Source organism: Chrysochloris asiatica, unplaced genomic scaffold (assembly GCF_000296735.1).
Source record: "Chrysochloris asiatica unplaced genomic scaffold, ChrAsi1.0 scaffold00046, whole genome shotgun sequence".
In the NCBI taxonomy this organism is placed as follows: Eukaryota; Metazoa; Chordata; class Mammalia; order Afrosoricida; family Chrysochloridae; genus Chrysochloris; species Chrysochloris asiatica.
Genome location: NW_006408564.1, coordinates 14,616,875 through 14,640,339, shown reverse-complemented (window position 1 = coordinate 14,640,339; position 23,465 = coordinate 14,616,875). Strand labels below are relative to the sequence as shown.

Genomic DNA, 23,465 nt, shown 5'->3' with positions numbered 1-23,465 from the left:
AAAAAAAAAAAAAAAAAAAAATTAAAAACAAAACAAAACAAAAAACCTATGACGGAGTTGAAACTAGAAAAAAATTAGCTTTATATGAAAATATAAAATTCTATGATTATATACCATAGATACAAAGTCCCCAGAAGATGCTTATCCAAGCAACAAAATATTTACAGTTTGAATGATTTTAGCGATCTCAAAATGAAGTGAATGAAACAGGACTTAACATGAGGGCTGAGTTCTTTAGAAACAATGGCTGCTTGCTATTTCAAATGTCCTAACAAAAAGGGAGTCACTACCCCAAATGTTGGAGAGTTGCGACATTTTATAAAATTGACTGTCTCCTTTTCTGGAGATGTTTATTTCTTAAAACTCAAGATATTTTTCTTGAAATTAATTATCTTCTGTAGAAAACGCTTTCCTTTGCAAATATTTAACAAAAATACTAAAAACAGTTTAACAGCTAAGACAAAGTAGAGGCCAAATATTCATGATTACAATCCCTTCCTATTTGTAGCATGCCTTCTTTCTAGAGATAAGTAAAGCCAATAGTGTATGTTCAGTGGTAGCTAAGGGAAAGCACAAAGAATTAAGTGAAATTCCAGCTATTTGCCAAAAAAAAAAAGCAGGTATTTCCCCTTCATATAAAAATTCACTGGCCCCATTTGAACATAACCTTCAGAACACAAGATTTGAAAATTCATTTTCCAGTTAAGCATAAACTGTAAATTCATAAGACAAGCTACATTTTTATTATTATTTCTTAAATTATGAGTTTGGGTTGCCTTTTTTTTTTTTTGCTTAGAATTAGTAATATGTATCTTTGGTAAATTGGTATCTTTAATTTTAAATACAGTATATATGCATTTAAGAAAAATTTATAACAAGGCAGTTGTGCTGTATCACTATAAAATAATTAAGGTTATTGTTGATTTTAGTATGTCACTCTGGGCTAAAAACTGCATCAGCCAGACCTTGAACCCCATCACCCATCTCTAACCTTACAGACCTCTTCTGCTGGAAACCGACTCTAAAAGTTCTACGACATAAAAATTAGGAAACCCAAATGTATGAATCTTTTATTTCTGGAAATTCAGAGATTAGCTTTTTTAAAATTCTGTTACTGTTACAACAGAAACCATGGCTTTTGAATTCATGAAAGAGTTGGCCTTATGGCAATAAGATGTCTTTTTTTCTGAGGTCCAGCCTGGCCACTTGGTCTGAGCATTGCAATTCCATTTTGTATGTGTGCATTTTTACCTAGAGCTAAACTCACACATGCAGAAAGCTTTTCAATAAAACAGCACGCATTAATTTGCCATAGCTATTTCCTTATTATGTAGTTAAGCAGTGTGCTTCTGTCTCAAAGAATATACCGTCTTTGAAACACTCTTCTCTGGGAAGGAGAAAGCACATTTTTGCCACTAGAAAACGAAGACCGGTAGTGTGGCTAGACTCCTAAATGGGAGGAACTGCTGGCTGTAACTGTCCTTAGTGAAGGGTGTTGGGGCCACTTTGACAAGACAGGCAAAAAGCAATTGCTCATAGTTCAGTGGGTCAGGATCTGTAGACTTTGGTTCAAGCCTGCTATACATACTTGCTCACAGAGAACTTCTAAACCATTCTTATAATGCTTCTACTCTATTTACTAGCTAACTTTTTCTTTTATTGTGATTCTTATACTCTGTAAGAGATAGTCACAGAATTACATTGGAGGGTATGTAGCACAGAAGGAAATACTTGCTATTTGTTTTATATAGCCAGCGTTCTTGTATTGAGGACTGTGAACCCCAACTTGAAAATTACTTGCAAAATTCAACCCCACTGTGCCATCTACTAAAATGAATTAGCTCATATGAATACTCTATGTAACTAAAAATTGTCTTATTCAAGTGACTAAAAGAAACCTAGCTCTTATTATGATCTGATAACATTTCCTTCATAATTACCCTCAGCCTTGTGGGAGTTGTAGTTACTATGTTCAAGTTTTTTCCTAAGTGTTGGATAGAACTTCTTCCTGTTGCCTCTGATGGGAGTCAAAAAATAAACGAAACCAGTTGCTTCTGAGTCAATTCTGACTCATGGCGACCCCGTGGTTTTCTGAGCAGAGGGGTGGTAAAACTGTGTTGTCTAGTACATACAATTTAGCAAAATTTGCTCATTTGGACACCTTGTCTTAAGCTTAAGCTACACAAGTCTTATAAAAGCAGTTAAGACTCCTCTGTGTTGTTGAATCTGTGGTGAAAGATGAGATTAACCTTGGCAAGTTACGTAGTTGTATGAAAACTCTATTGACCTGTTGTGCATTGAAACTCTTAGATGTGACCTATAGCCTCTCTCTCTCCTCACCAGCACCACTCTGGTAAAGGTCAGATACTGTGGACCCTTAGTGTTCATTCTCACTCATGTGTTAAATGCCTACCCAAATAGTATGATAGGAGCCAGACAGGCCCATTTGTTGACGTTTATTCACATAAAAACAGTCCCCTACATTTCTTAAAAGGTCCAGTTCTTCAGGTGAAGATTTCACTTGGGACAGAACCTGTCCATCAGAAGCAAAAATATCTTATTAATGCTTCCGATCCCATTATGTACTGCAGGATGATATGGCTCTACAGGCTGGACCAACTAGCTTCCTGGGGTCCTCTGAAATGTAATGGAGTGCAGTATTTTACTGAAGTGTTTCTGTTCATGAGGCTAACCTACACAGAACTACCAAGCAGTGTCTCTTCAAAAGAACTTGAGACATAGATACCACCTGTTACTCACTATGCTAACTTTCTTCAAATCAGTTTTATCCATGTGGAGGAGTTTGGACAGACCCAATATTTTGCTAATACAGTATTTTCAATTGAATCTAAAATACTAAAAGACTTGTCATGAAACATTTGGCAAAAAAGGAAAGAAAAGAATGTTAACTATATAGGTAGTTTTTATTAGATTGCTAAACGAGTAATAAGGATTTTTTAGAGGGCTAGGTTCAAAATCACACACCTGAAAGTTTTTCATTCTTCCACCTACCATGAAGTGTATGGTCTTGAAAACCAAGACACAGTAATGGAGAGTAACTCAGAGAGTTTCATAGCTGAGCTGTGTAAAATATTGCCATCTTTCTATTGTAAAAGATAGCCCTGATTTTCGGGTGTAGCTATTTCAGAGAGTCAAAACAGAAATAACACACACTGTTCACGTAGCTACTGTGAAAACTGTAATACAGAGTTATCCTTTATTTTGACACAATTGGGCATTTTTTTTTAAGCTGTGAATATAACCTTGTAACTAATAAATGATGTTCACATGAAGCAACTCTTGTGCCTTCTACTTGTTGAATGGATGTCTTAGCCATCATAAATGGAACTGTCTCAAGGCCCTGAGGTTGACAGACCTTTTTAATAGCATCCAGTAGCCTGCTATTTTGTTAAAGAAAACAATGCTCATCCACTCCATGAAAACACAGAAGGCATACAGTATTGAACAGTGCCTTAAAACACAGGAGAGGAGGACTGAGGAAAAGGACAGCATTGCCCGCTAGAAGGATGCAACTGCTTTAGCAATAATAATAATAATAATAATAAAACAACAAAATCAAAATTCACTGTCATAACAGAGACCTTCACTGTATACTGAACTAAAAAGTAGCATGTGTGCTGTCATGGAATGTCACATCAGGGTTTGCTGTAGTATTCGATTATAGGCAGTAACACTGATCATATAGTGCAAACTAGGTAAAACTGCGTTTCACTGTGTGAAATGAACAGAGGTGCAAATGCTCAGTAGGATACCATTAAGACATAAAATGGCAAAAAATAAATATCAAAACTTTTATCAGTGTAAAAAAGTAACTGGGTTATTGTATAACCTAGAGTCTGGCAAAAAAGGCCTCAAAAAAGTTCTCAGTCTTCAGAAGTTTTACAAATCCGGTGCCCTTTCAGGATTCCAATCACACTAGAGACTCCATGCTCTCTGCAGGGTCGGACTCCTCTGCAATGAGAACAGCACCATTTTTGTCCACTGCCATGGGACCGGTTCCATTTTCTTTAGTGCTGACCAAGCTGAGCATTGCTTTATACACAAACTGGTATTGTTCCTGAAAAACAAGAGGAAGACACTTTTAGTGAATGTCCAGTCCAAGAACAGCTTATAGTCATTTCATCTAAGGTAGAAATACCATGTGAAAACCAAACTTAAGAAACAGGAATATACATTGATGCTGAGAAATTGTCTTAATAATCCCTTGAATTCTTTTTATCAAGACCTGAATCTTCTTATGTCCTTTGATCTCTGTTAGCTGGGAACTAATTCTCAATAATTAACAGTTGCTTGAGATAATGGCAAATCCATAGCTTATAACTAGAGAATACCATACTGTGGAAAACAGGGTCACTCAGCCTCGGGACAGATCATTTTTTCTTGTAGAGGGCTGTCTTGTGCATTGTATGATGTTTCATAGGATACCTTCCCACAAAATAACCACCCCACAGCATCTTGTTATGACAACTCCCCCTCCAGGGGGCGCCGGGACAATCACCTGGGCTCAGTGTTAACTGTTCTAAAGTGTGAGTACAAGTCTCAGTTGATGTTGTACAGGATGTTCAAACAAGCATACTACTTACAATGTCTGTGAATACTCCAGGTCTCATAAGATTGATCATTTTTGCAACCTGAAAAACATCCACAGCATTTTCATTCTCCAGTTGTTGGGACAGGGTGGTAAGGGCACATAACATTCCTGCTGAAACTGCTCCATACCTTGGGGAGAAAAGAAATAAAGACAATGCTACCTCAGATTTACTAAGGGACAAGTCACTAGTCAAAGGCTCTGAAAAATCAAATCGTTCTTAACATCCCCAAACAGCTCAAGTGAACTTTTATTCCATTTTTATTCTTGATATTTTATGTCTCAAAATTAGAGAAATGTCAAAATGCATTTATTACTAATTATTTCTGGCACTGAAGTACCATTTTTCAACTGAGAGCATCTTCTTTGAAAATGCTTACAGAAACACACATGCTTCTCTTTACTTCACATAAGAAAGCAGCTAAGATGGGAGAAGTTCAAGTAGACTTTTTTTGTGTGAGCCTAGGCTGGCAAGTCCCGTTTTCACAGGAACCTGTAACGGTACATAGTTCCCGTACAGTTTAGTGATGAGAAAACAGACGGAGTCAATGAATTGTTGCTAGCGATAGTGCTGCTGGTTGGTGGGAGAAATGAGAGTAGTATTCAGATCGCTGGTGGTGCAGTGGTTAAGCACTCAGCTACCAACCAAAAGGTGGAGAGTTCAGACCCACTAGGGGCTCTCAGGGAGAAAGATGTGGACGTCTATTGTATTTCCATCAATAGTACAGTCTTGGAAACCCATTGTGTCTTAGAGGGTTTGAGATTCCATTTCTTCCATAGGACTGATAGGTATGCTCTAACTTTTTGTTTTCTTTCCATCCCTAATGTCTAAGACGAGCTGCACTTTACCAAGAACATATTCCAAACTGGAGAAAGATTTATAAAATACAAAGTCTCCAAAGTACATAAAATTCATCTGAAATAGAAAAAAAATTATTAAATGAGCATAGATATTATACACAATAACTATACAAGAACCTTCAATGTGCTTTTAAATGACTATAAACAGTAAAATATAATAGGAACTTAAAGAAGCTTGCATTTACTTTGTAAGGAAGAAGTATTTTCAACAAAACTTGTTAAGCATGTTAGCCATTGAATTTATGTACTATTCTTGCTTTATCTCAGCTATAAATCATTTAATCGCCTTTTCATGAAATCCCTATAGTTTTAAGTGCAAATTCATGGAAGTCAGCAAACATCCTTTAATCCTGAGCTTCAGAAAGAGATGGCCTTTATTGTCCCAGTCTTTATTCTTTCAGTACAATACTAAGTAGATACTGGTGGGGTGCCCATTGGTCTTTTAGAAACTATAAATAAGTATGTGGTTTCTGAATTCATTCTTAAATGAAATTAATACATTACAGATGTTTTACATCTTTATTACAAATACTGTAGAATTTTAAACATCTATACATTGAGGTCCAACCTTCTAGATGTAGGTATTGTTGTTGTTGTTGTTAAGTGCCATCGAGTCGGGTCCGACCCATAGCGACCCTGTACAGGGTTTCCGAGGGGGTAAATCTTTACGGGAGTAGAAAGCCTCATCTTTCTCCCGCGGAGCGGCTGGTAGTTTCGAACCGCTGACCTTAAGGTTCGCAGCCCGATTCGTAACCACTACGCTACCAGAGCTCCTTAGATGTAGGTATTATCAGTATATATTTCAACCTAGTTCGTTTTTTTCATGGCTGCATGCATATCAAACAGTTGGACTTACTTTCTTTACACTTGTTATCTTGTGCATGTTAGTAAAGGTATCTTGAGTAGAATAGCTGAGTCCAGGGCATACCCATTTTCAGTTTTAAGATTCACCAAATTTCTCTCTCAAGTGACTGTGACCTGCATATTACTCATCCCAGTTGAGAGTATTTGTTGCCTTTCATCATTTTAAGCTTTAAACACTTTTGTTAATCTGATGGGTGAACCATGTTTATCTAAATTAAATTTTAATATGCATTTCCTTGATTACCTTTTTATGTCTACTGACTATTTGTATTTCATCTTCTGAATTTGCATATTACCAAGTTTTCGCACTGATGTCGATAATGTTTTTGTTGCATGGTAACGACAACAGTGCCGCCTCTCCCAGACCCAGGGTGTTTTCATAGGCATGAAGGCTAATGTCTTTATGGCAACACAGAACACAAATTAGTGCCGCATACATTAAGGGAGGGTGCACTTGGGAAAATCCAGTTAGTTGTGTAAAAATACTGTAATATATTTTGCCCATTTCCTATTAGGTGTGCCTTTTTCAAGTGGATTTACAGGAGTTATTTAATGCTGGGTTTTTGTTCTTCACTGAAATCTGTTTTCTCTTAACCTTGTGGTAGTTTTAGTTAAGTGTAATCACATTTATCAACCTTTGTTTATGACTTTAAAAAAAATCTTTGAAAATGGTTTCTCTAATCCAGTGTTAAAAAAGCTATGTATTTTATTTCTGACATTTGTTTAATTAATCCAGATCTATTTTTGTTCCAATGGAAGGTAGGCGCATGTCTTTATTTTTTCCAAAGAATAGCTGCTTTTCCTGATAGCCTTTATTGAATTGTCTGATCTTCCCCTCAGTGACTTCAGCTGCCGGTTTATCACATGTTTCTGAGCTGTCTATGATGACCCATTAACTTGTTTTATCTATTTTTTGCATGTCTGTACATTTTTGAAAAATAGTTCCTACAGATTTTTAATAACTTTGATATCTGATAAATCGTCTTGACTGTTTCTACATTTATTATGTTTCATGTTAATTTATAAACCAAGGGACACAAAATGTTTTGTTGGGATTGTCATTAGCTTACATTGAACTCAGGATCTGAAGAAATTAACATTTTTTCAACTTTGAGTTTTTCTTTCTATGAACATGGTATCTTTCCCCCAATTAGCCTGGTCTTCATAGCTTTCAATTAAGTTCTGTAGTTTTCTTCATAGTCTTTTACCAATTTACTTTTAGGCTGATTCCTACATTCGTTATGATTTCGTTCTTCCTAAGAATGGCCTCTACTTAGGACACCGTATGGGTTCAGTTTATGTATAGGGAAGCTACTGATTTTCACAAGGTGAAATCTCTAGGTACTTGTTCACACCTTTATCTATCACCAGTACCAGTTTTAAGGAGTCTTGGTAACATAGAGGGTTATGTGTTGGCCTGCTAACTGCAAGGTCAGCAGTTCTAATTTTCAAACTGCTTCTTGGGATAAAGATGATGCTTTCTGCTCCCATTAAATTTCACAGCCTCAGAAACCCTACCAAGGGCACCGTGATTCGGAATCAACTTGATGGAAAACCACCACCTATATACTCTGGTAGCGTAGTGGTTACGAATCGGGCTGCGAACCGCAAGGTCAGCAGTTCAAAACTACCAGCTATTCCGCGGGAGAAAGATGAGGCTTTCTGCTCCCGTTAAGATTTACAGCCTCGGAAACCCTGTACAGGGTCGCTATGAGTCGGAACCGACTCCACGGCACATAACAACAACATACCAGTTTTGCCTCTTTTCGATCTTTATTCATGTTATATTTTTTAATTTTTTTGTTTTATCTGTATTGGTCAGGACTTAAATAGCAAACATTTTAGAAGTTGAAATGAATGTTTTCTATGTTTAGTTTTCTAAAACCAGTTTTTTTTTGGGGGGGGGTGGGGTCACAGATATTTTATTTTATGCTTTGTCACCATCTACTGATTATAAACAACAACAACAAAACTCTTTAATAATATCCTGAATTCAGTGATAGACTTTTGGTAAAACCAGTTCTACATTCAGCAATAAGTCTTAGTTTCTCATGTTATATAATTCTTCCTATACAACACACTGGATTTTATTTGACAAAATTTTATTTGGGATTTTTGCATTTATATTCAGGTAAGTGAGAATGGCCTATACTAGTCTGGTGCTAATCTTGTTTTTGTATCAAGACTCTGTTGCATTTTCCCTGTGTGTTAGTTACTGTTATTCCTCAACTGCCGTTGAGTTGGCTCTGACTCAGTGAGCTTGTGTAGGACATTCGAGGAGAGACTGGTGCGTCTGAACTGTGCTGATCCTACAGCATTACCAGGGCTCCTTAATGCTTGTCCTGTGGTTGTTACATGCTCTTGAATTGGTTCTGACTCACAGTGACCTTGTAGAGGGTTTCAAAGGAGTGGCTGCTGGGCTTGAACCTTCACCCGTATTTAATGTAATATAATACAATTACAGTAACGTTTTGTTGTTTGTCACCACGTAGTACCTGTGTGTTACTATGGAGCCGTGTTTGTACTCTAGGGTTGCTATGAACTGGAATGGACTGGATGACAGAGGGCTGGTTTGCGCAGTGGAGTGAATTAATGTCTCTTCTATCCATAGACCCAGCAGGGCAAAAATGTTGTTTGGTGGCAGTTTATACCAAGTAACATTTTTGCCTAGATTAGTCTGACTATGAGGAGGTAGGAGAATATGCTGATAGGTTGTGAGTGGTTAACTGTGATTGTAAACACCTAGAATTCTAATGGGTCTAAAATTCGCTCTCTCAGGAAAAGGAATGAGGGATCTTACTGCCATCAAAGAACAAGATCCAGAAGTGGAGCGCATATTTTGGACCCTAATATCCCTGTGTATTAAACCTCTTTGACCCAGGGACAGAAAACTGTGACCCTGGAGGAGTGGCAGAGGAATAACAGTAGCAGCAGTGTCTGAGCATGGGACAGAGTGGTGGACTGCCCATGCCCAGTCCATGGAGCAAGTGAAGCCACAGAGTGGTGGACTGCCCATGCCCAGTCCATGGAGCAAGTGAAGCCAAGTGACTCTGGGCAGCTTGCAGAGTCAGGTGCCACCAGGCAATTAATTGAGGAGCTAGATTTGCTAACCAAGATACAGCTTTTTGACTGAGGCTTATGTTGTTATTTTTTAAATTTGGAGTCCTGGTGTGGTACTGTAGGATAAGCACTGGACTACTAACCATAAGGTTGTCAGTTTAAACCCACCAGCCACTCCTTGGAAACCCTCTACAGAGACACAAACTCCTTCCTTAGGACTTTAAAGGGGTCCTGGAAGCACTGTAGGATAAGGACTACTAACCACAAGGTCAAGGTTCAAATCCACAGCTGTTCTTGAAAACACCTATAAGGGGTCGCAGTGAGTCAGTACTGACTCTACAGCATATAACAAATGTTGGAAGTAAATGAAAAAATAAAGTAGAAAAAAATGAAAACAAGGTCTGAAAAAACAAGGGAGATGAGTGCAGTGGTCCTTATGGTGAAAGCCCCGTGGGAGGCAGATGTGAGCTCGTTCTGAGCATCATGGGCTTTGTGTGGCATCACAGAGAGCTGACACTGCCCAGTATCTGCCTTCTCGGATGGCTGCCATGCAGTCTCCCAGGGCTCCAAATAGGTTAATGCTCTGCTGTCTGGAAATTTGGATTTTGTTTTTTTTAAAATGGTCCACATTCTCATTTGGCACTTTATCTTTGAACTTACATCACCAGTCCTGGTTCTGATACTAATTACATATGGGCACAGTACGTTACTTAATCCAAGTAAATTACCCAACTTTACTGCGCCTATGTGACGAAAGGATCCACAAAGTACCTTTCGAGTGATTCTGAGGGTTAATTTCAATATCTGAATGTAAGGCATTTTACATTCATTAAATTATGATTTGTAGATGTCTGGGAGCCCTGGCCAGAAGAACTAACAAATGTGTATTAGAATTAGTGCAGCCAGAATGCTCCTTGGAAGTAAGGGTGGTGAGACTTCCCTCTCATATACTTAGGATACGTTGTAAGGAAAGATCAATCCCTGAAGAAGGATACCATGCTTGGTCAAGTGGAGGGTCAGTGAAAAAGAGGAAGACCCCAATGAGCTGGATTGACACAGTGGCAGCAGCAGTGGGCTCACACAGAGCAGTTTTGAGGATGATACGGGACTGGGCAGTATTTCCTTCTGTTGTGCACAGTGTGGCTACGAGTTGGAATAGACTCAACGGCATCTAGCAAACAGTGAGAGGTATATATATTTATATATATATACACACACGTGGGTTATAGAGGCCAAAGTTTACTAGGAGTTTCCAGGAGCAAAACAAAAATCTTCATCACTGGACCAGTAAACAACATCCATATTAATGGAGAAAAAAATTGAAGTTGTCAAAGACTTCATTTTCCTTAGATAAGCCATCAACACTCATGTTTTATTGTGAATTATGTGATAGTTTACATGGGAGAACATCAGTTTTGTATTCATTCTATCATATATCATTTCATTGCCATGGTTACAATCCCCTCCATGCATCATCAACCAACCAAAGGGTATATACCCTACAAGCCTGCCCCCCCCGGTCGTCAGCACACAGCCCCTCTCCCTCTCTGGGCCTGAAGTCACAAGACCTCTTTAAAGTGTTCAACAGCAAAGACTATCAGTTTGAGGTTTAATGTGCGCCTGACCCAGTCATGGTATTTTCAACAGCCTCATGTGCATGGGAAGTTGGACAGTAAATAAGGAAGACCACAGAAGAATTGATGCATTTGAGTTATTGTGTTGGAGAATATTGAAAGTACCATGAACTGCCAAAAGAACAAATAGATCTGTGTTGAAAGAAGTTATAGCCAGAGTGCTCCTTGGAAGCCAGAATGGTCAGACTTCGTTTCTCATACTTCGGATATATTATCATCATGCCTGGTAAGGTGGAGGGTCAGCAGAAAAGAGGAAAACCCCCAGGAAGATGGATTTGCAAAATGGCAGCAGCAATGGACTCAGGTGAACTAACAATTGTAAGGTTGGCCCAGGATCGGGCAGTGTTTCGTTCGGTTGAGCATAGTGTCACTATGAGTTGGTACCGACCGATGTCATCTAAGAACTAACTAACAGGAGATGAGGGAAGCATTCTGATGTATTTCTTCCAAAACAGATTCATTCTTCTCTAACACCATAACTCAAATGCATCAACTTTCTTCTCTGGTCTTTCTTATTCACTGTCCAACATGCATATGGGGCTACTGAAAATGCCCTGACTTGGATCAGATGCACTTTAGTATACAAACTGACATCTTTGCTTTTTAATACTTCAAAAGGGGTCCCTTGCAATAGATTTATCCAATGCAATACATTGTTTGGTTACTTGTTGCTGATTATGGATCCTGACAACTTCAATCTTTTTCTCCCTTTATCGTGAAGTTGATCTTCATCAGTATTTTAAGTTGTCTTCACTTCAAGCAGGGTTGTATCATGGGCATATCGCAGGTCATTTGTGAGGCTTCCTCTAATCCTGATGACATTTTATTAATATAATCCAGCTTCTTGAATTATTTATTTAGCATTCAGACTGAATTGCTAAGTTTTGTCAAGGTGATTCTGACTCATAAGAGACAGACACCCTGTATATATAGGGTTGCCAAGAAGCAGCTGGTGGGTTCAATTGCTCATCTTGTGGTTCAAAGTCCAGTGACACAATGAGGAGTCTATGTAGAGTGAATAAGTATGGTTAACAAGGATACAACCCTAGCACACACCTTTCCTGATTTTAAACAACTCAGTATCCCCTTGTGCAGTTCAAACCATTCCCTCGCTTCACAATGTTATCCATAGTTTATGATCCACACTTCTGAAAGCCTTTGCAAAGTCAGTAAAGCAAAACATCCAAAACATTTCGTTAGGCGGCCTTTAATCCAGTTCATGTGTACATTAGTAAATCCATTTGTTCTTCACAGTGCTGTCCAGTTGGTTCCTACTCATAGTGGCTGTGTATACAATAGAACGAAACACTGCTCAGTACTACGTCATTCTCATAATTGTTATATTAGAGCCCAATGTTGATGCCACGGTGTCAAAACATCTTATGTGCAGGTCAGTCCTCCTCTTTTTCAATGACCCCTCCACTTTACAAAGGAAGCATGAAGTTCTCCAGGGAATGGCCCCTCCTGATAAACGTGTCCTAACTATAAGAAGCGAAATCTCACCATCCTGGCTTCAAAGAACAATCTGGCTATATTTCTTCTGAGACAGGTATGTTTGTTATTCTGGCCCTCCATGGTACTCTAAATATTTTTTTCCAACACCATAATTCAAATGCATTGATTCTTCTCTGTTCTTCCTTATTCACTGTCCAACTAAGGAAACTGAAAATACCATGGTTTGGGTCAAACATACTTTAGTGCTAAACTCTGAAATCTTGGCTCTTGAACACTTTCTAGAAGTATTTTGTAGGAGGTCTGCCTAATGCAGTACGTTGTTTGACTTCTTAACTGCTGCTTCTATGAGTGTTGGTTGTGAATCCAAGCAAAATGAGATCTTTGATAACATTACAACATAGAGAAAAATGAAGTTATGTATTGATCCAGCAGACCCATTGGAGAAAGCCTTACCATCTATTCTTTCCTATCCTGTCACTGTGAGTCAGAATCGACTTGACTTTAGGAACATGACAACAGAAGCAAGTGAAACACATTATAAGTAAGGTGCAATGATTGTTTAGTGTTTCTGTTTTCATTCCTTTCTCCTATTGTTCAGTGACATCAGGTGGTTCTGACTCATAGGTACCCTGTATAAGTTCTGAAGAGCAGCTGGTGGGTTTGAACCACCGACCTTGCTTCTCCCCTTCTACTGCTATAGCAATCCAGTAAGAAAAATGGGTGAATTTAAAAATGAAGAACCAGATACATACTCATCATGAACAATGGTGGGCCCATCCCTTGTTAAGGCCTCTTCCTTGATAACGTTGATAAGCTCAAAGGTGCTGCTTATGGGGGCATCTGGGTTAGGCCATTTGGGGCACTGAAAGTGCCGAACTTCTAGGACGTAGTCATCCTGTAACCGAGACAACATGAGTCACAGTCCCTCCTCAATGAATGAACAGACAACAGGCTGCAGACTAACCAAACTGGCATTCTAGAGAGCGGGCCTGCCATTTAAGGTAATAAAACAGTAGAGTCCCACTTTGTTTAGGCAAAAATGCCAAATTATAATAAAGACTTTACAGCCTATCTGTATAATGCAAGGAAAAATATGGAGAGGCCTAGAAAAACATTTCAATTACTGTACAAAAGCCCCCCTTTCTTACCCATCACATAAAAAGGCAGTTATTAACTTCACAAATGTTTAAAAAGACACACCACACAGTTAATATTACCTCTGCAACATACCGCAAGGCTTACATTTCTGATGGCAAAGAAAATATTGAGCTCTGGTATATTGTTTTTATAATTAGGTCAACGGACCTATTGGTATGCATGCTGAAGCAGAAGAACTGTTACACTTCATCTATCCAGCTAGAAAAAGCAAATATTTGAAGGAAGGGAAATGTACATATTTAAAGCGAAGTTTCACTCATATGCGTAGGTGTGTCTTGAGGGTGGTGAATTACTTCATTATTACGGAGGATGATGCTCCAGGGCCCAGGCATGGCTATTATGGAAGAACTCTGGTACAGATTACCTGTGTAGCTTCAAGGATAAAGTCATGGATGATAATTTGTTCTTCATTAGAGAGGCACAGTCTGTCTTTACTGATAAGGGTGACAGTGAAGGCCTCACAGTTCATAGATTCCTCCCGACTTGGCCAGTACACAAACTCATCTTCTGCCTATGGGGAGAAAACACGTTCTCTGCAGTGCTGTCTAACATTTGGCTTTGAATTTTCCTGCAAAATGATTTCATGTATTTGCCATTTCCCATACCTCTCAAGTCATCTCTTAAATTGGGTTCACAGAATTACAGCCTTCTCTAATCATTCTGTGTTGATTGGCTATTGTTCTTTTTTCTAAAATATAGCTGATCATAAACTGTTCCTAGAATCTGACTTTTAGAGGGAAAGATGTAAGTACCAACAAAGAACTGTCTGACAAAGTGAGTTTTATTGAATATGGTATCCTCTGTGAAAAATATAACCAAAGACTCATTTCTAGGGAGGCATGCTCTGCGACAGAAAATGCATGGAGGGAGCTACAGGTTTGAACTTTGAACAAGTCCAGAAACACACTTTTTATCACTTGCTTTCATTCAGAGGAGCCTTGTCAATGACTTGCCTACTGCTTCTGTTTTCAGAAGTGGTTATACAGACAAGAAGATAGCAGACAGAGAAACTTTTCTCAACAAGTGTGCTCTTGGCATTTCTAACCTGTGACATTGTAACAACCCAGAACACATCTTTAAAGGATGTCATACCCTAGTTGAGCAGTATTTTGTAATGATTTGTCAAGGTATAAAATGTGACAAGATCTAAGTCAATTAATATATAATATTAACTTATTATTTCACAATTTCATAAGCAACCAAGACATGCTAAGTAATGGTTATTTCCCATGGCTTAAATTAATAATAACTGATGAGCTTTATGTTAATTATCTATACTAAGCACTGGACTGCTGACAGAAAGGCGAGTGGTTCAGACCTACCAGCTGCTCCTCAGAAACCCTACACAGGGTGGCTATGAATTAGAACCGACTTGGCAGCACTTAACAACAGCAGTTCTATGAAAAATATTCCTGTCATCTCTACCTTTATAGATTAGTAAGGACACCAAAGCTCAGAGAGGTTTGTTAATTGTTTAAAACCAACTGCTTGTAAAAAGTAAGGGGTGGTGCCAAAAAACCCCCGAAAAGCTGCTCTTTAAGCTGCTCTTTAAAAGAACAATTGATTTGTCAGTGTTAGGCTTCAAGAGAAAACAGCCGACAGCCTTTCCGCCTTGACTCAGGCAGGTCTGAACTGCTGCATGCACCATTTTACAATTACAGATAGTCAGGCTTGCTACGTGAATTTCATCCCTGAAAACGATGGAGGCCTAGGACAAAGTCATTCACTAGCTGAGTTGGAGAGTTGGTGATAAACAATGATTATCATGATGAACCTCCTGCTCCGTTTCCTTACCAGTTCCAATAACAGACTGTACTAGCAGTTGCCTGAACTATCTAGATTTCTATGGGCATTTTCCTGAAAATGCTTAGCTACTACAGTTAAGTCAGAAATAATTCTGACAAATTATTCAAAACAAAGAAAGCTTTGTTTAATCTTACATTGTTGCATTAGGAATGAGCCAACAGTCCAATAAGACTTATCACCCTTTCAAGTTTCAATATAGTTGATTGCCAAGTACATTTTTATTTTTAAAGCTCAGCATACGGGGAGACAGATTAGCAACTGGGTGTAGTCTATACAAAAGAAGTCTGTAACTATAGTGGGCTTTAATACATGTTGGCCAAAGGCATGGAAGCTGGGCCTCTAAATTTGACCTACATGAATGGAGTCAACATTTTTCTGCTTTCTTACAAGCAAAGGACCAAGGTGAAAGGATCATAAGATTTAGGATTGAATGTGATCCTGGATAAATCAGTGTTAAGCCTTAATTTCCAGATCTGAAAAATGGGAATAATAAAACGACGTACCTCAAAGAACTATGAGAACATGCATAGTAAATGATCTGATTTGCCTGAAGGCTATGAAAGTGATTTTAGTTATGCTGAGATGATCTTCAACTTTTGAACAGAAATACTGACCTAGCAGTTAATTATTTATGTTGAAATACTCAGGACAATGAGTGTTAGTTACTTCTTTGATTCCACAACCACCTTATGTTTACTGCCTTGTTGTACTACTTATAGGTCAGAGGTGCCTGAACACGTAAAGTGTTTTCACAGGCAGAATTACTGTCCTTCACGGGGCTACTCCTGGTGTGGCACTGTAGGATCAGCACTGGACTGCTAACCACACATTGGTTCAAACCCACTTAACACCATGGGGCTAGCAGTAGCAGTGTTAGGTGTCATCGAGTTGGTTCCAACTGATAACAACCCTGTATAGTGTTTCCAAGGAGCAGCTGGTGGGTTTGAGCTACCAACCTTGTGGTGTGCAGTCCAGTGCTGATCCTACAGCGACACACCCTGTGATAAACAAAGAATCCCAAGACATTATTTTTAGGAAATAATCCAACCGTAGATCTCAAAGCTGAGTCAAGAGACAAGTCTGCTGCGCCTGGCCTCAGGGAGACACTGAAATGACAAGTTCCAGGGTGGCTCCTGCATCCTTATTGTCTGGAACACGGCTCCTCCCAGCCTCCCATGCAAATGAGCTCTCCTGGGTGGATGCTTCTTAATGACGACGAGAACAAACTACTGATTCATCCAACAAATGAACGTTTTCACAACCCTAAATGCCTCCAGTTTCCACATGCCAAAGAGAAGAGACCCCTGGTGCCAGCTAATTTGAAAATTTACACTCCAGCTTTTAGTTTAAGATTCTCAACTTTGTTACCATTCTATCATCCAGAAGCAGTCTTGGTATTCTGAAGCTGGAGCAAAATGCGACAAAGTGAAGAAGTTCCTACTGACTGGGCATGCAGTCAAATGCATGTCATCAAGACTAGGGGTTCAATCTCATGCTGTTCTCTCCTGATTAATCTGACACTCAGGCAGGCAGATCTCCATTGGTTTTTTGTGGATGTTTTGACTTTGTGGGCTCACATGTCCACATAGAAAATTTTGAAGGCGCCTCTACCTGTGTTACTACCTATGCATGTGGTCTGAAGCTGCACACGTTTATGTTTATTTTAAAAACATGCCACCCTTATCCCAGATAGTCTAGAGGCCGGAATAGGAAAGGACCAAGAAAGGGGAAAGAATTACTAAACTTAGCTAAGGTCATAAAAAGTGTCGAACTTTTGGGTTGATGGAATTTTTTTTGGCTGGAAACATTTTTATGATATGGAGTAGGACAGATAGAAAAATAGTTCAACAGATGATTCAGGTTTGAATCTTGGCTCTTATTAGTCTGCCTCTGGGCAAGTCACTTCCTCAGTTTTCTAAGCAATTAAATGGGCTAATACTCCTCATAGTACTCCCCCCCACCCCCACCCCCCCCACAATCTCCTCCTGAAGTTGTGGAATTAACTTGGTTACACTCTGAATAGTTAGCTAGCTGTTTCAATCATTCAGTTATTTTGCAAAAGTAACAGGAAGCAGGCCAGCGGTCTATCCGAAGTTCTACCATAATAAGGCTACTGAAAGGACCTTTAATCAAAACCTTCCACTGCACAACCTTACAATTATGACATAATTAACATCAGCATCAGAAAATCATGTAATAGTATACAAGGAATCTGTATAGATTTTAACATGACAAGTCTATGTCCCCTCCCTATAGCTCTGTGGCAAGGTAACATAGTAATCTTTGCTTATGGCTTCCGGGATTCATTAGTATAGAGCAGATGTGATTTCCTTACCAAGCTCTGGTTGTCTGGCAGCATGACAATGATCTGTGCATTATGATCCCAAATCATTCGCCAGAAATCCTTCGTAGTATGTGGCAGAGGATGCTGGGTTATAATAAATTCATTGCTCCTATAATAGCCCTTCAGTGAGGAAGAAGGAAAAATCAGTGATCACTAAGTGTTTTATTTTTGCATTGTGGCAATAGGATATAGTGATGAAATAAGACAGCATTGTTTTGACTGCACTAAAATAATTGAAAAAGGCATTCAGTACATTGGACTAATTTTCAGATGTATGTCTGTGTTAATTTTCTCTCCACGTGCAAGTCACTTATAGTTACCCCTGCTGTTTTTACTTAACAGTAAAACATTTCAACATTTATTCAAAGACTAGATGGGTGAAATTAACAATAAAATTAATTCCTTAAAAAGCATTAAAGAATTTTTGTACCCCCACTGACTAGGTGTCTTTTGTTGGAGAGGTTTCAAGATATGGAAATCTCTATACTTTTTATATTACCCATCGAAGAATTGTGTGAAATGAAATCAGTCACATAGGTGGTATCTGCTCTTTAGCACCTTTCAGTTTAATTGACTTCATTTATAATGAAATGTTGACTCTCACCATGATATAAGAAGCATTAATGTAATCTGTTCCTTTCATTCCAGGCAACGGGGCAAGACCCACTCGAGCGCGCTCAGCTATGATAAGGAAAAAACAAAAACACCATATTTGCTTTCTACACATAAAAGCAACAGAGCTTTCAGAGATTTACTTGGTGAGTAATATATCCCCTGGCTCCTCTTTCTGAATAAGATTTACCTGCACTTTAGCCAAGCAAAAGTGTTATCAGCTAAGGCAGAATGTAAAATGAAATTCTGTTCCACAGAGACCAAAAAATTGTTCTTTGCTGTTGTCCAACCACTTATCCATATACTTCTGGCCATGAAAAGGTCAGAATACAGTGGTCTTTTCCAGTGGAGAAGATCGCGCATGCCTGTGGCTACAGTATTAGTCAGTGTCCTGAGCTATTTCTACAAAGGTCAACTACCCATCCGCAGCAATACCTTTAACGTAATAGCCAGAATGTGATGTCAACAGGCCCATCCAACCCTGAGTTTTAGAGCAGCGTTAAATGTCTCAGTGATCATAGTTTTATTGGCTTTTAAGTCAAAATGTGGTAGAAGTAGCTTAGTTCTTGATTTTTGAGATGAACTGAAGGTGGTAGACTTCAGGGCATGCAGATGTGCTGATAACCATCCGCCTAGTTTCATCACACAAGCTGATCTAAACAGGTTTGCCCTTTATAGTATTTGCCTCTTTTCACAATACATAAAATCCAATTTATAAAATATTACTATAATCAACTAAATGAAATGATTTGAGAATCTTACACGGCACGACTGAAGAATTTCTGTTCTTTTCTTTGTTACACTCTTTCTGAGCACTGAAGCATTCCACATACTTTGCATTACATTGTGTGACCAGCTGGAAAACAAACACACACACACCAGTTTAGTCTTCATTTAGGGTATAATCAACAGCATTTACTTGATAATTTGTTTTTTTTTTAAAAAAAAACACACCCACAATCTGGTTGCTGATGAACAAACATAGTTTTATGCCCTCAGACACTCTGTGCTGCATCAGCATGTTCCTCTCCGGTACCTTGGTTTTTTGTCTGCATGCCTTGTCTCTGTCAGGCTGCAGCACAGTGGACATCATAGACAGGTACTCAATTAATACAGGTTGTTCCCTCTTGTGGGAAGTTTCTACTAGGAATTTTTCTATGTAATTCGTCTTAACTGTAAATCAGTGAGTCTACACAAACAGGGTGGCTTAATGGTACTAAGAGTGAATCCTGTTTCTTAAGATGAAGCACTGAATAGGCTCTTGGTAAGTATCTGTTGAACTGGTACCGTACAAAGGTCTTTGTAAATTACATTAGCCCAGTAATTTCTTCATTCTTCTTGTTTATGTTGCTTGGTTGGATTATTTTGTCTACCCTTTTTCTTTGGGAGGGGGGTTGGGGTCCACCTTAATAGAAGCTATGGGGATGGATTTCCCCAACAACTGCTTTAGTATCACCACACTGAGCTCTGAATGCAGTTTTCATTTTTGTGAGGCGTCAAAAAGTTTGTGGAAAAATTCCATTATCTTTCCCTCCCATTTTTCCACTGAGGTTTCCTCTATATACATACCACTGCGATAAAGTTGGTTCCCACTCACAGTGAGTCACCTTATAGGACACAGTCCAGTTGCCCTTATAGGGTTTCTCGGGTCATAAATCTGTGTGAAAGCAGACTGCTTCATTTCCCTCTATGGAGAAGCTGCTATGTTCAAACTGCGGCCCTTTTGGTTAGTACACCAATGCTTGCCGCAGAGCTCCCCTTATATGCAGTTTGTTGTTAAATGCGGTCAAGTCGGTTCTGATTCAGAGCAAGCCTGTATAGGGTTTCTGAGGACTGGATGGTGGGTTTGAACTACCAACCCTGCAGTTAGCAGTCCAGTGCTTATGCTACAGTACCACAACCAGATTACCCTTAAGTGGTTATGTAAATACTGCAGAAATGTTGATACTGCCATAGGTTTTTAAGATGTTAAATGGAGAAAAAAAATGAAAATTATACGGCATGAACTCGGTGAAATTGGTCTACTTTTCATATAACTTGCTCTAATTTGATCGGTTCTCATTTGATCTCATTTCTCCAGCTGAGTTTTGTCTTTGATTCTATGTTTTACAACAAGAACTAGAACTCCAAACAGTCCAAAATTGCTTACATATAAAACCAATGCGCTAAAAACAGAACTTAGCAGGTTAATCAAAGACTAATAAATAGGAACGCACTTAATAACCAGTGGTGGTGGTGGTTATGTGCTGTGGAGTCAGTTCTAACTCATAGCGATCCTATGTAGGGTTTCCGAGCCTGTACATCTTTACAGGAGCAGAAAGCCTCATCTTTCTCCTGCACTAGTACTTAACGTCGTAGAGAGACAAAAAATATTTGAAAAGTTGAGTAAATTCGGCAAAACCTTTTCTGATCTTAACTACCATAGTAATTAAGTGCTGTCGACTTGGTTCCAATTCCTAGTAACACTGTGTAGGGTTTCCGAGGAGCTGCTGGTTGGTTTGAACTGCCCACCTTGCAGTTAGCAGTCCAGTGCTGGTCCTATAGTGCCACACCAGCCCTCCATTTAATTGCTATAATAGTCTTTATAGTCTCTTTTTTTTTTTTTCAACCTAATAACTTCAGTCCATATAAACCTTAATTATCTCTAAACACCACGCCTTTCTTGAGGTAAAACAGTAACCGTTAGAGGAGAACTTTTCTTTAGGAGTCTTCAGTAACTCTAGCTCCTAAATTAACTGCTAGAGTAGTCTTTCAAATTGCTATAGGACCCATTTTTAAAAGGATGAGATAAACTAGATAAGAAATCAAGTCTTTTTTAATCACTGTGGTTGGGGGCTGATGTTCAGATAAGTCCTACATTTTTCAGAAGACAATAATGCACTAAGTATACTATCTAACTGAAATACCAGCATAAGCTGAAAAGTTATTTTTCTTCACTTTAAATAGTATATACAATATAAATAGTACAAGTACAATACTCTATAATCCTTTTTAGTTTACACATTACACATACTCTTCATTTGGAGTCCTGGTGTGGCATTGTAGGATAAGCCCTGGACTGCTAACCAAAAGGCTGGCAGTCCAAACCCACAAGCTGCTTCTTGGAAGCCCCTGTGCAGGGTCATTATGAGTCAGCATGAGCTGAAGGCACATAATAACAGCTCAGTTATCAACTAACTCAGCTTCATTTTGAATTTCTGACAAGAGTAGAACAATCTGCTTAAAGCCAGGTAAGGGCCCATGTGTTCTGAATGAGAATGCCTTCCTCCTGAGCTCCAAGTCCTTAATTTCTCCCCTCTCCTCAATCTTAGGTGTCCTGGTGTGTGGCACTGTAGGATAATGTGCTGGACCACCACAATGTCAGTTTGAACCGCACGATCGCTATGAGTCAGAACCAACTCCACGGTACATAACAACCACCACCGCCCTAGTCTTAAGGAGCTCTGGTAGGGTAGTGGTTACGAATCGGGCTGCTAACCTCAAGGTCAGCAGTTTGAAACTACCAAACTGTTCTATGGGAGAAAGTTGTGGCTTTCTGTTCCTGTAAAGATTTACAGCCTCAGAAACCTATATAGGGTCTCTATGAGAGACCGACTCCGCAGTACACCACCCCCACCCCCACCCCAGTCTTTTATGGGAATAAAGTTAAGGTGGGGAGAAGGGGGAATAAAAGACTGGACACAGGGACTTTGGGCCATTAACCTGTGTGTGTGTGCTCAGTGTCCTCACCAAATCCTAGCCACAGGCTAGTAGCTACCCTAAGGGGCTGTCACTGGAACTTCAAATAATGACTCAGTCTTTGGAAGCTAACCATGTTAGTAAATACTGGGGATAACCATGTTAGTAAATACTGGGGAAAGTAACGCAATAAAAGGCACAATCACTCCCACCCCGATGATGCAAACTCAAATGCATTTTGTACTTCCTTGTTTGTTTTTTTTTAAAGATTACCTTGAACTGTTTTTCCAGGCGTGTCTTTCCTCCTAATCCAGGTATAAGGATGCTGTTAACATAACTATGCAGCTGATTTGAAGATACTTCAGTCTCCTTTCCAAGAATGGCTTCCAACAAGGCATCATGGATGAAAATGTACTGTTCCTAAAAGGTACAACAATATCATGGTAGTTAGTGAAGAAAGCTGTTCCACAGAGTCAGTTCCAACTCATAGCAACCCTGTATACGGTTTCTGAGGCTATAAATCTTTCTGGGAGCAGAAAGCCTCAGCTTTCTCCTGCAGGCCAGCTGGTAGTTCCAAACTGCTGACCTTACGTTAGCAGCCTGACTCGTAACCACTACGCTACCAGAGCTCCTTGTTAAGGGAAGTAGCCAACTGTATTCAGTTCAGGAAGAAATTATCTTCAAATGAACTGTTCCTCACTGGACTTCCGGGTTGTCTTAGTTCTGTAGTGCGGCTGTAACCAACATTCATTTTCTAACTGCTCAGGAGGCTAGAAATGTGATTTCAGGGTGCTGACTCTAAATGAAGGCTTTCTGTCAGCTTTGAGAGAAAAAGCCTTTGCCTCTGGTTTCTAAAGATTTCCAGTGAGTTGGCATCAATTTTCCCTCAACCTCTGCTTGTCTAATCTGCTTCTTTCATAAGAGATTGACTCAAATGTGGCCTTAGGTGGAATCCTGAGTCTGAATAAGAATTTTCAGGGAAATTCCTAGTTGAAAAGACATGCAGACCAACCCTGAACAGCTGGAAGAAGACAGGATATTTCTTGAAACAAAGACCAATGATGAGGGGAGAAGGAAAAAAAAAAAAAAGACTGTTTGGCTATGACACTATCAAGTAAGCTATTTGGCCCAGGATCATCAAGGCAAGAAAAGTCAGTCCATTAGTGTAAATCTCTTTCTAACACTGAAACTCAAAAGGGATCACAACCTTGCTTGCTGAAAGTGAAGAGGATTTAAAACATTTACTGATGAAGATCAAAGAGCACAGCCTTCGGTATGGATTACATCTTAATGTCAAGAAAACAAAAATCCTCACCACTGGACCAATAAACAACATTCTTATCAACGTAGAGAAGATTGAAGTTGTCAAGGACTTCATTCTTCT

At 39.1% G+C, this 23,465-nt stretch overlaps 1 protein-coding gene across 2 annotated transcripts in view; it reads right to left on the bottom strand.

Moving 5' to 3' along the window:
- Nucleotides 1-2,550: 2,550 nt before the first annotated feature.
- PTPRG (protein tyrosine phosphatase, receptor type, G) overlaps nt 2,551-23,465 on the bottom strand; it is a 1,006,925-nt gene continuing 986,010 nt past the window's right edge. Inside the window, exons 23-30 of one of the 2 annotated variants that reach the window (XM_006862095.1) lie at nt 22,355-22,501; nt 19,166-19,259; nt 18,396-18,472; nt 17,783-17,911; nt 14,006-14,152; nt 13,236-13,378; nt 4,605-4,740; nt 2,551-4,078 (exon numbers count right to left, since the gene is read on the bottom strand). In XM_006862095.1, coding sequence (XP_006862157.1) covers nt 3,932-4,078; nt 4,605-4,740; nt 13,236-13,378; nt 14,006-14,152; nt 17,783-17,911; nt 18,396-18,472; nt 19,166-19,259; nt 22,355-22,501 — 1,020 coding nt within the window. In that variant the 3' untranslated portion in view covers nt 2,551-3,931. The remainder of the gene's footprint in view (nt 4,079-4,604; nt 4,741-13,235; nt 13,379-14,005; nt 14,153-17,782; nt 17,912-18,395; nt 18,473-19,165; nt 19,260-22,354; nt 22,502-23,465) is intronic. The other variant, XM_006862096.1, reaches the window with a different exon arrangement.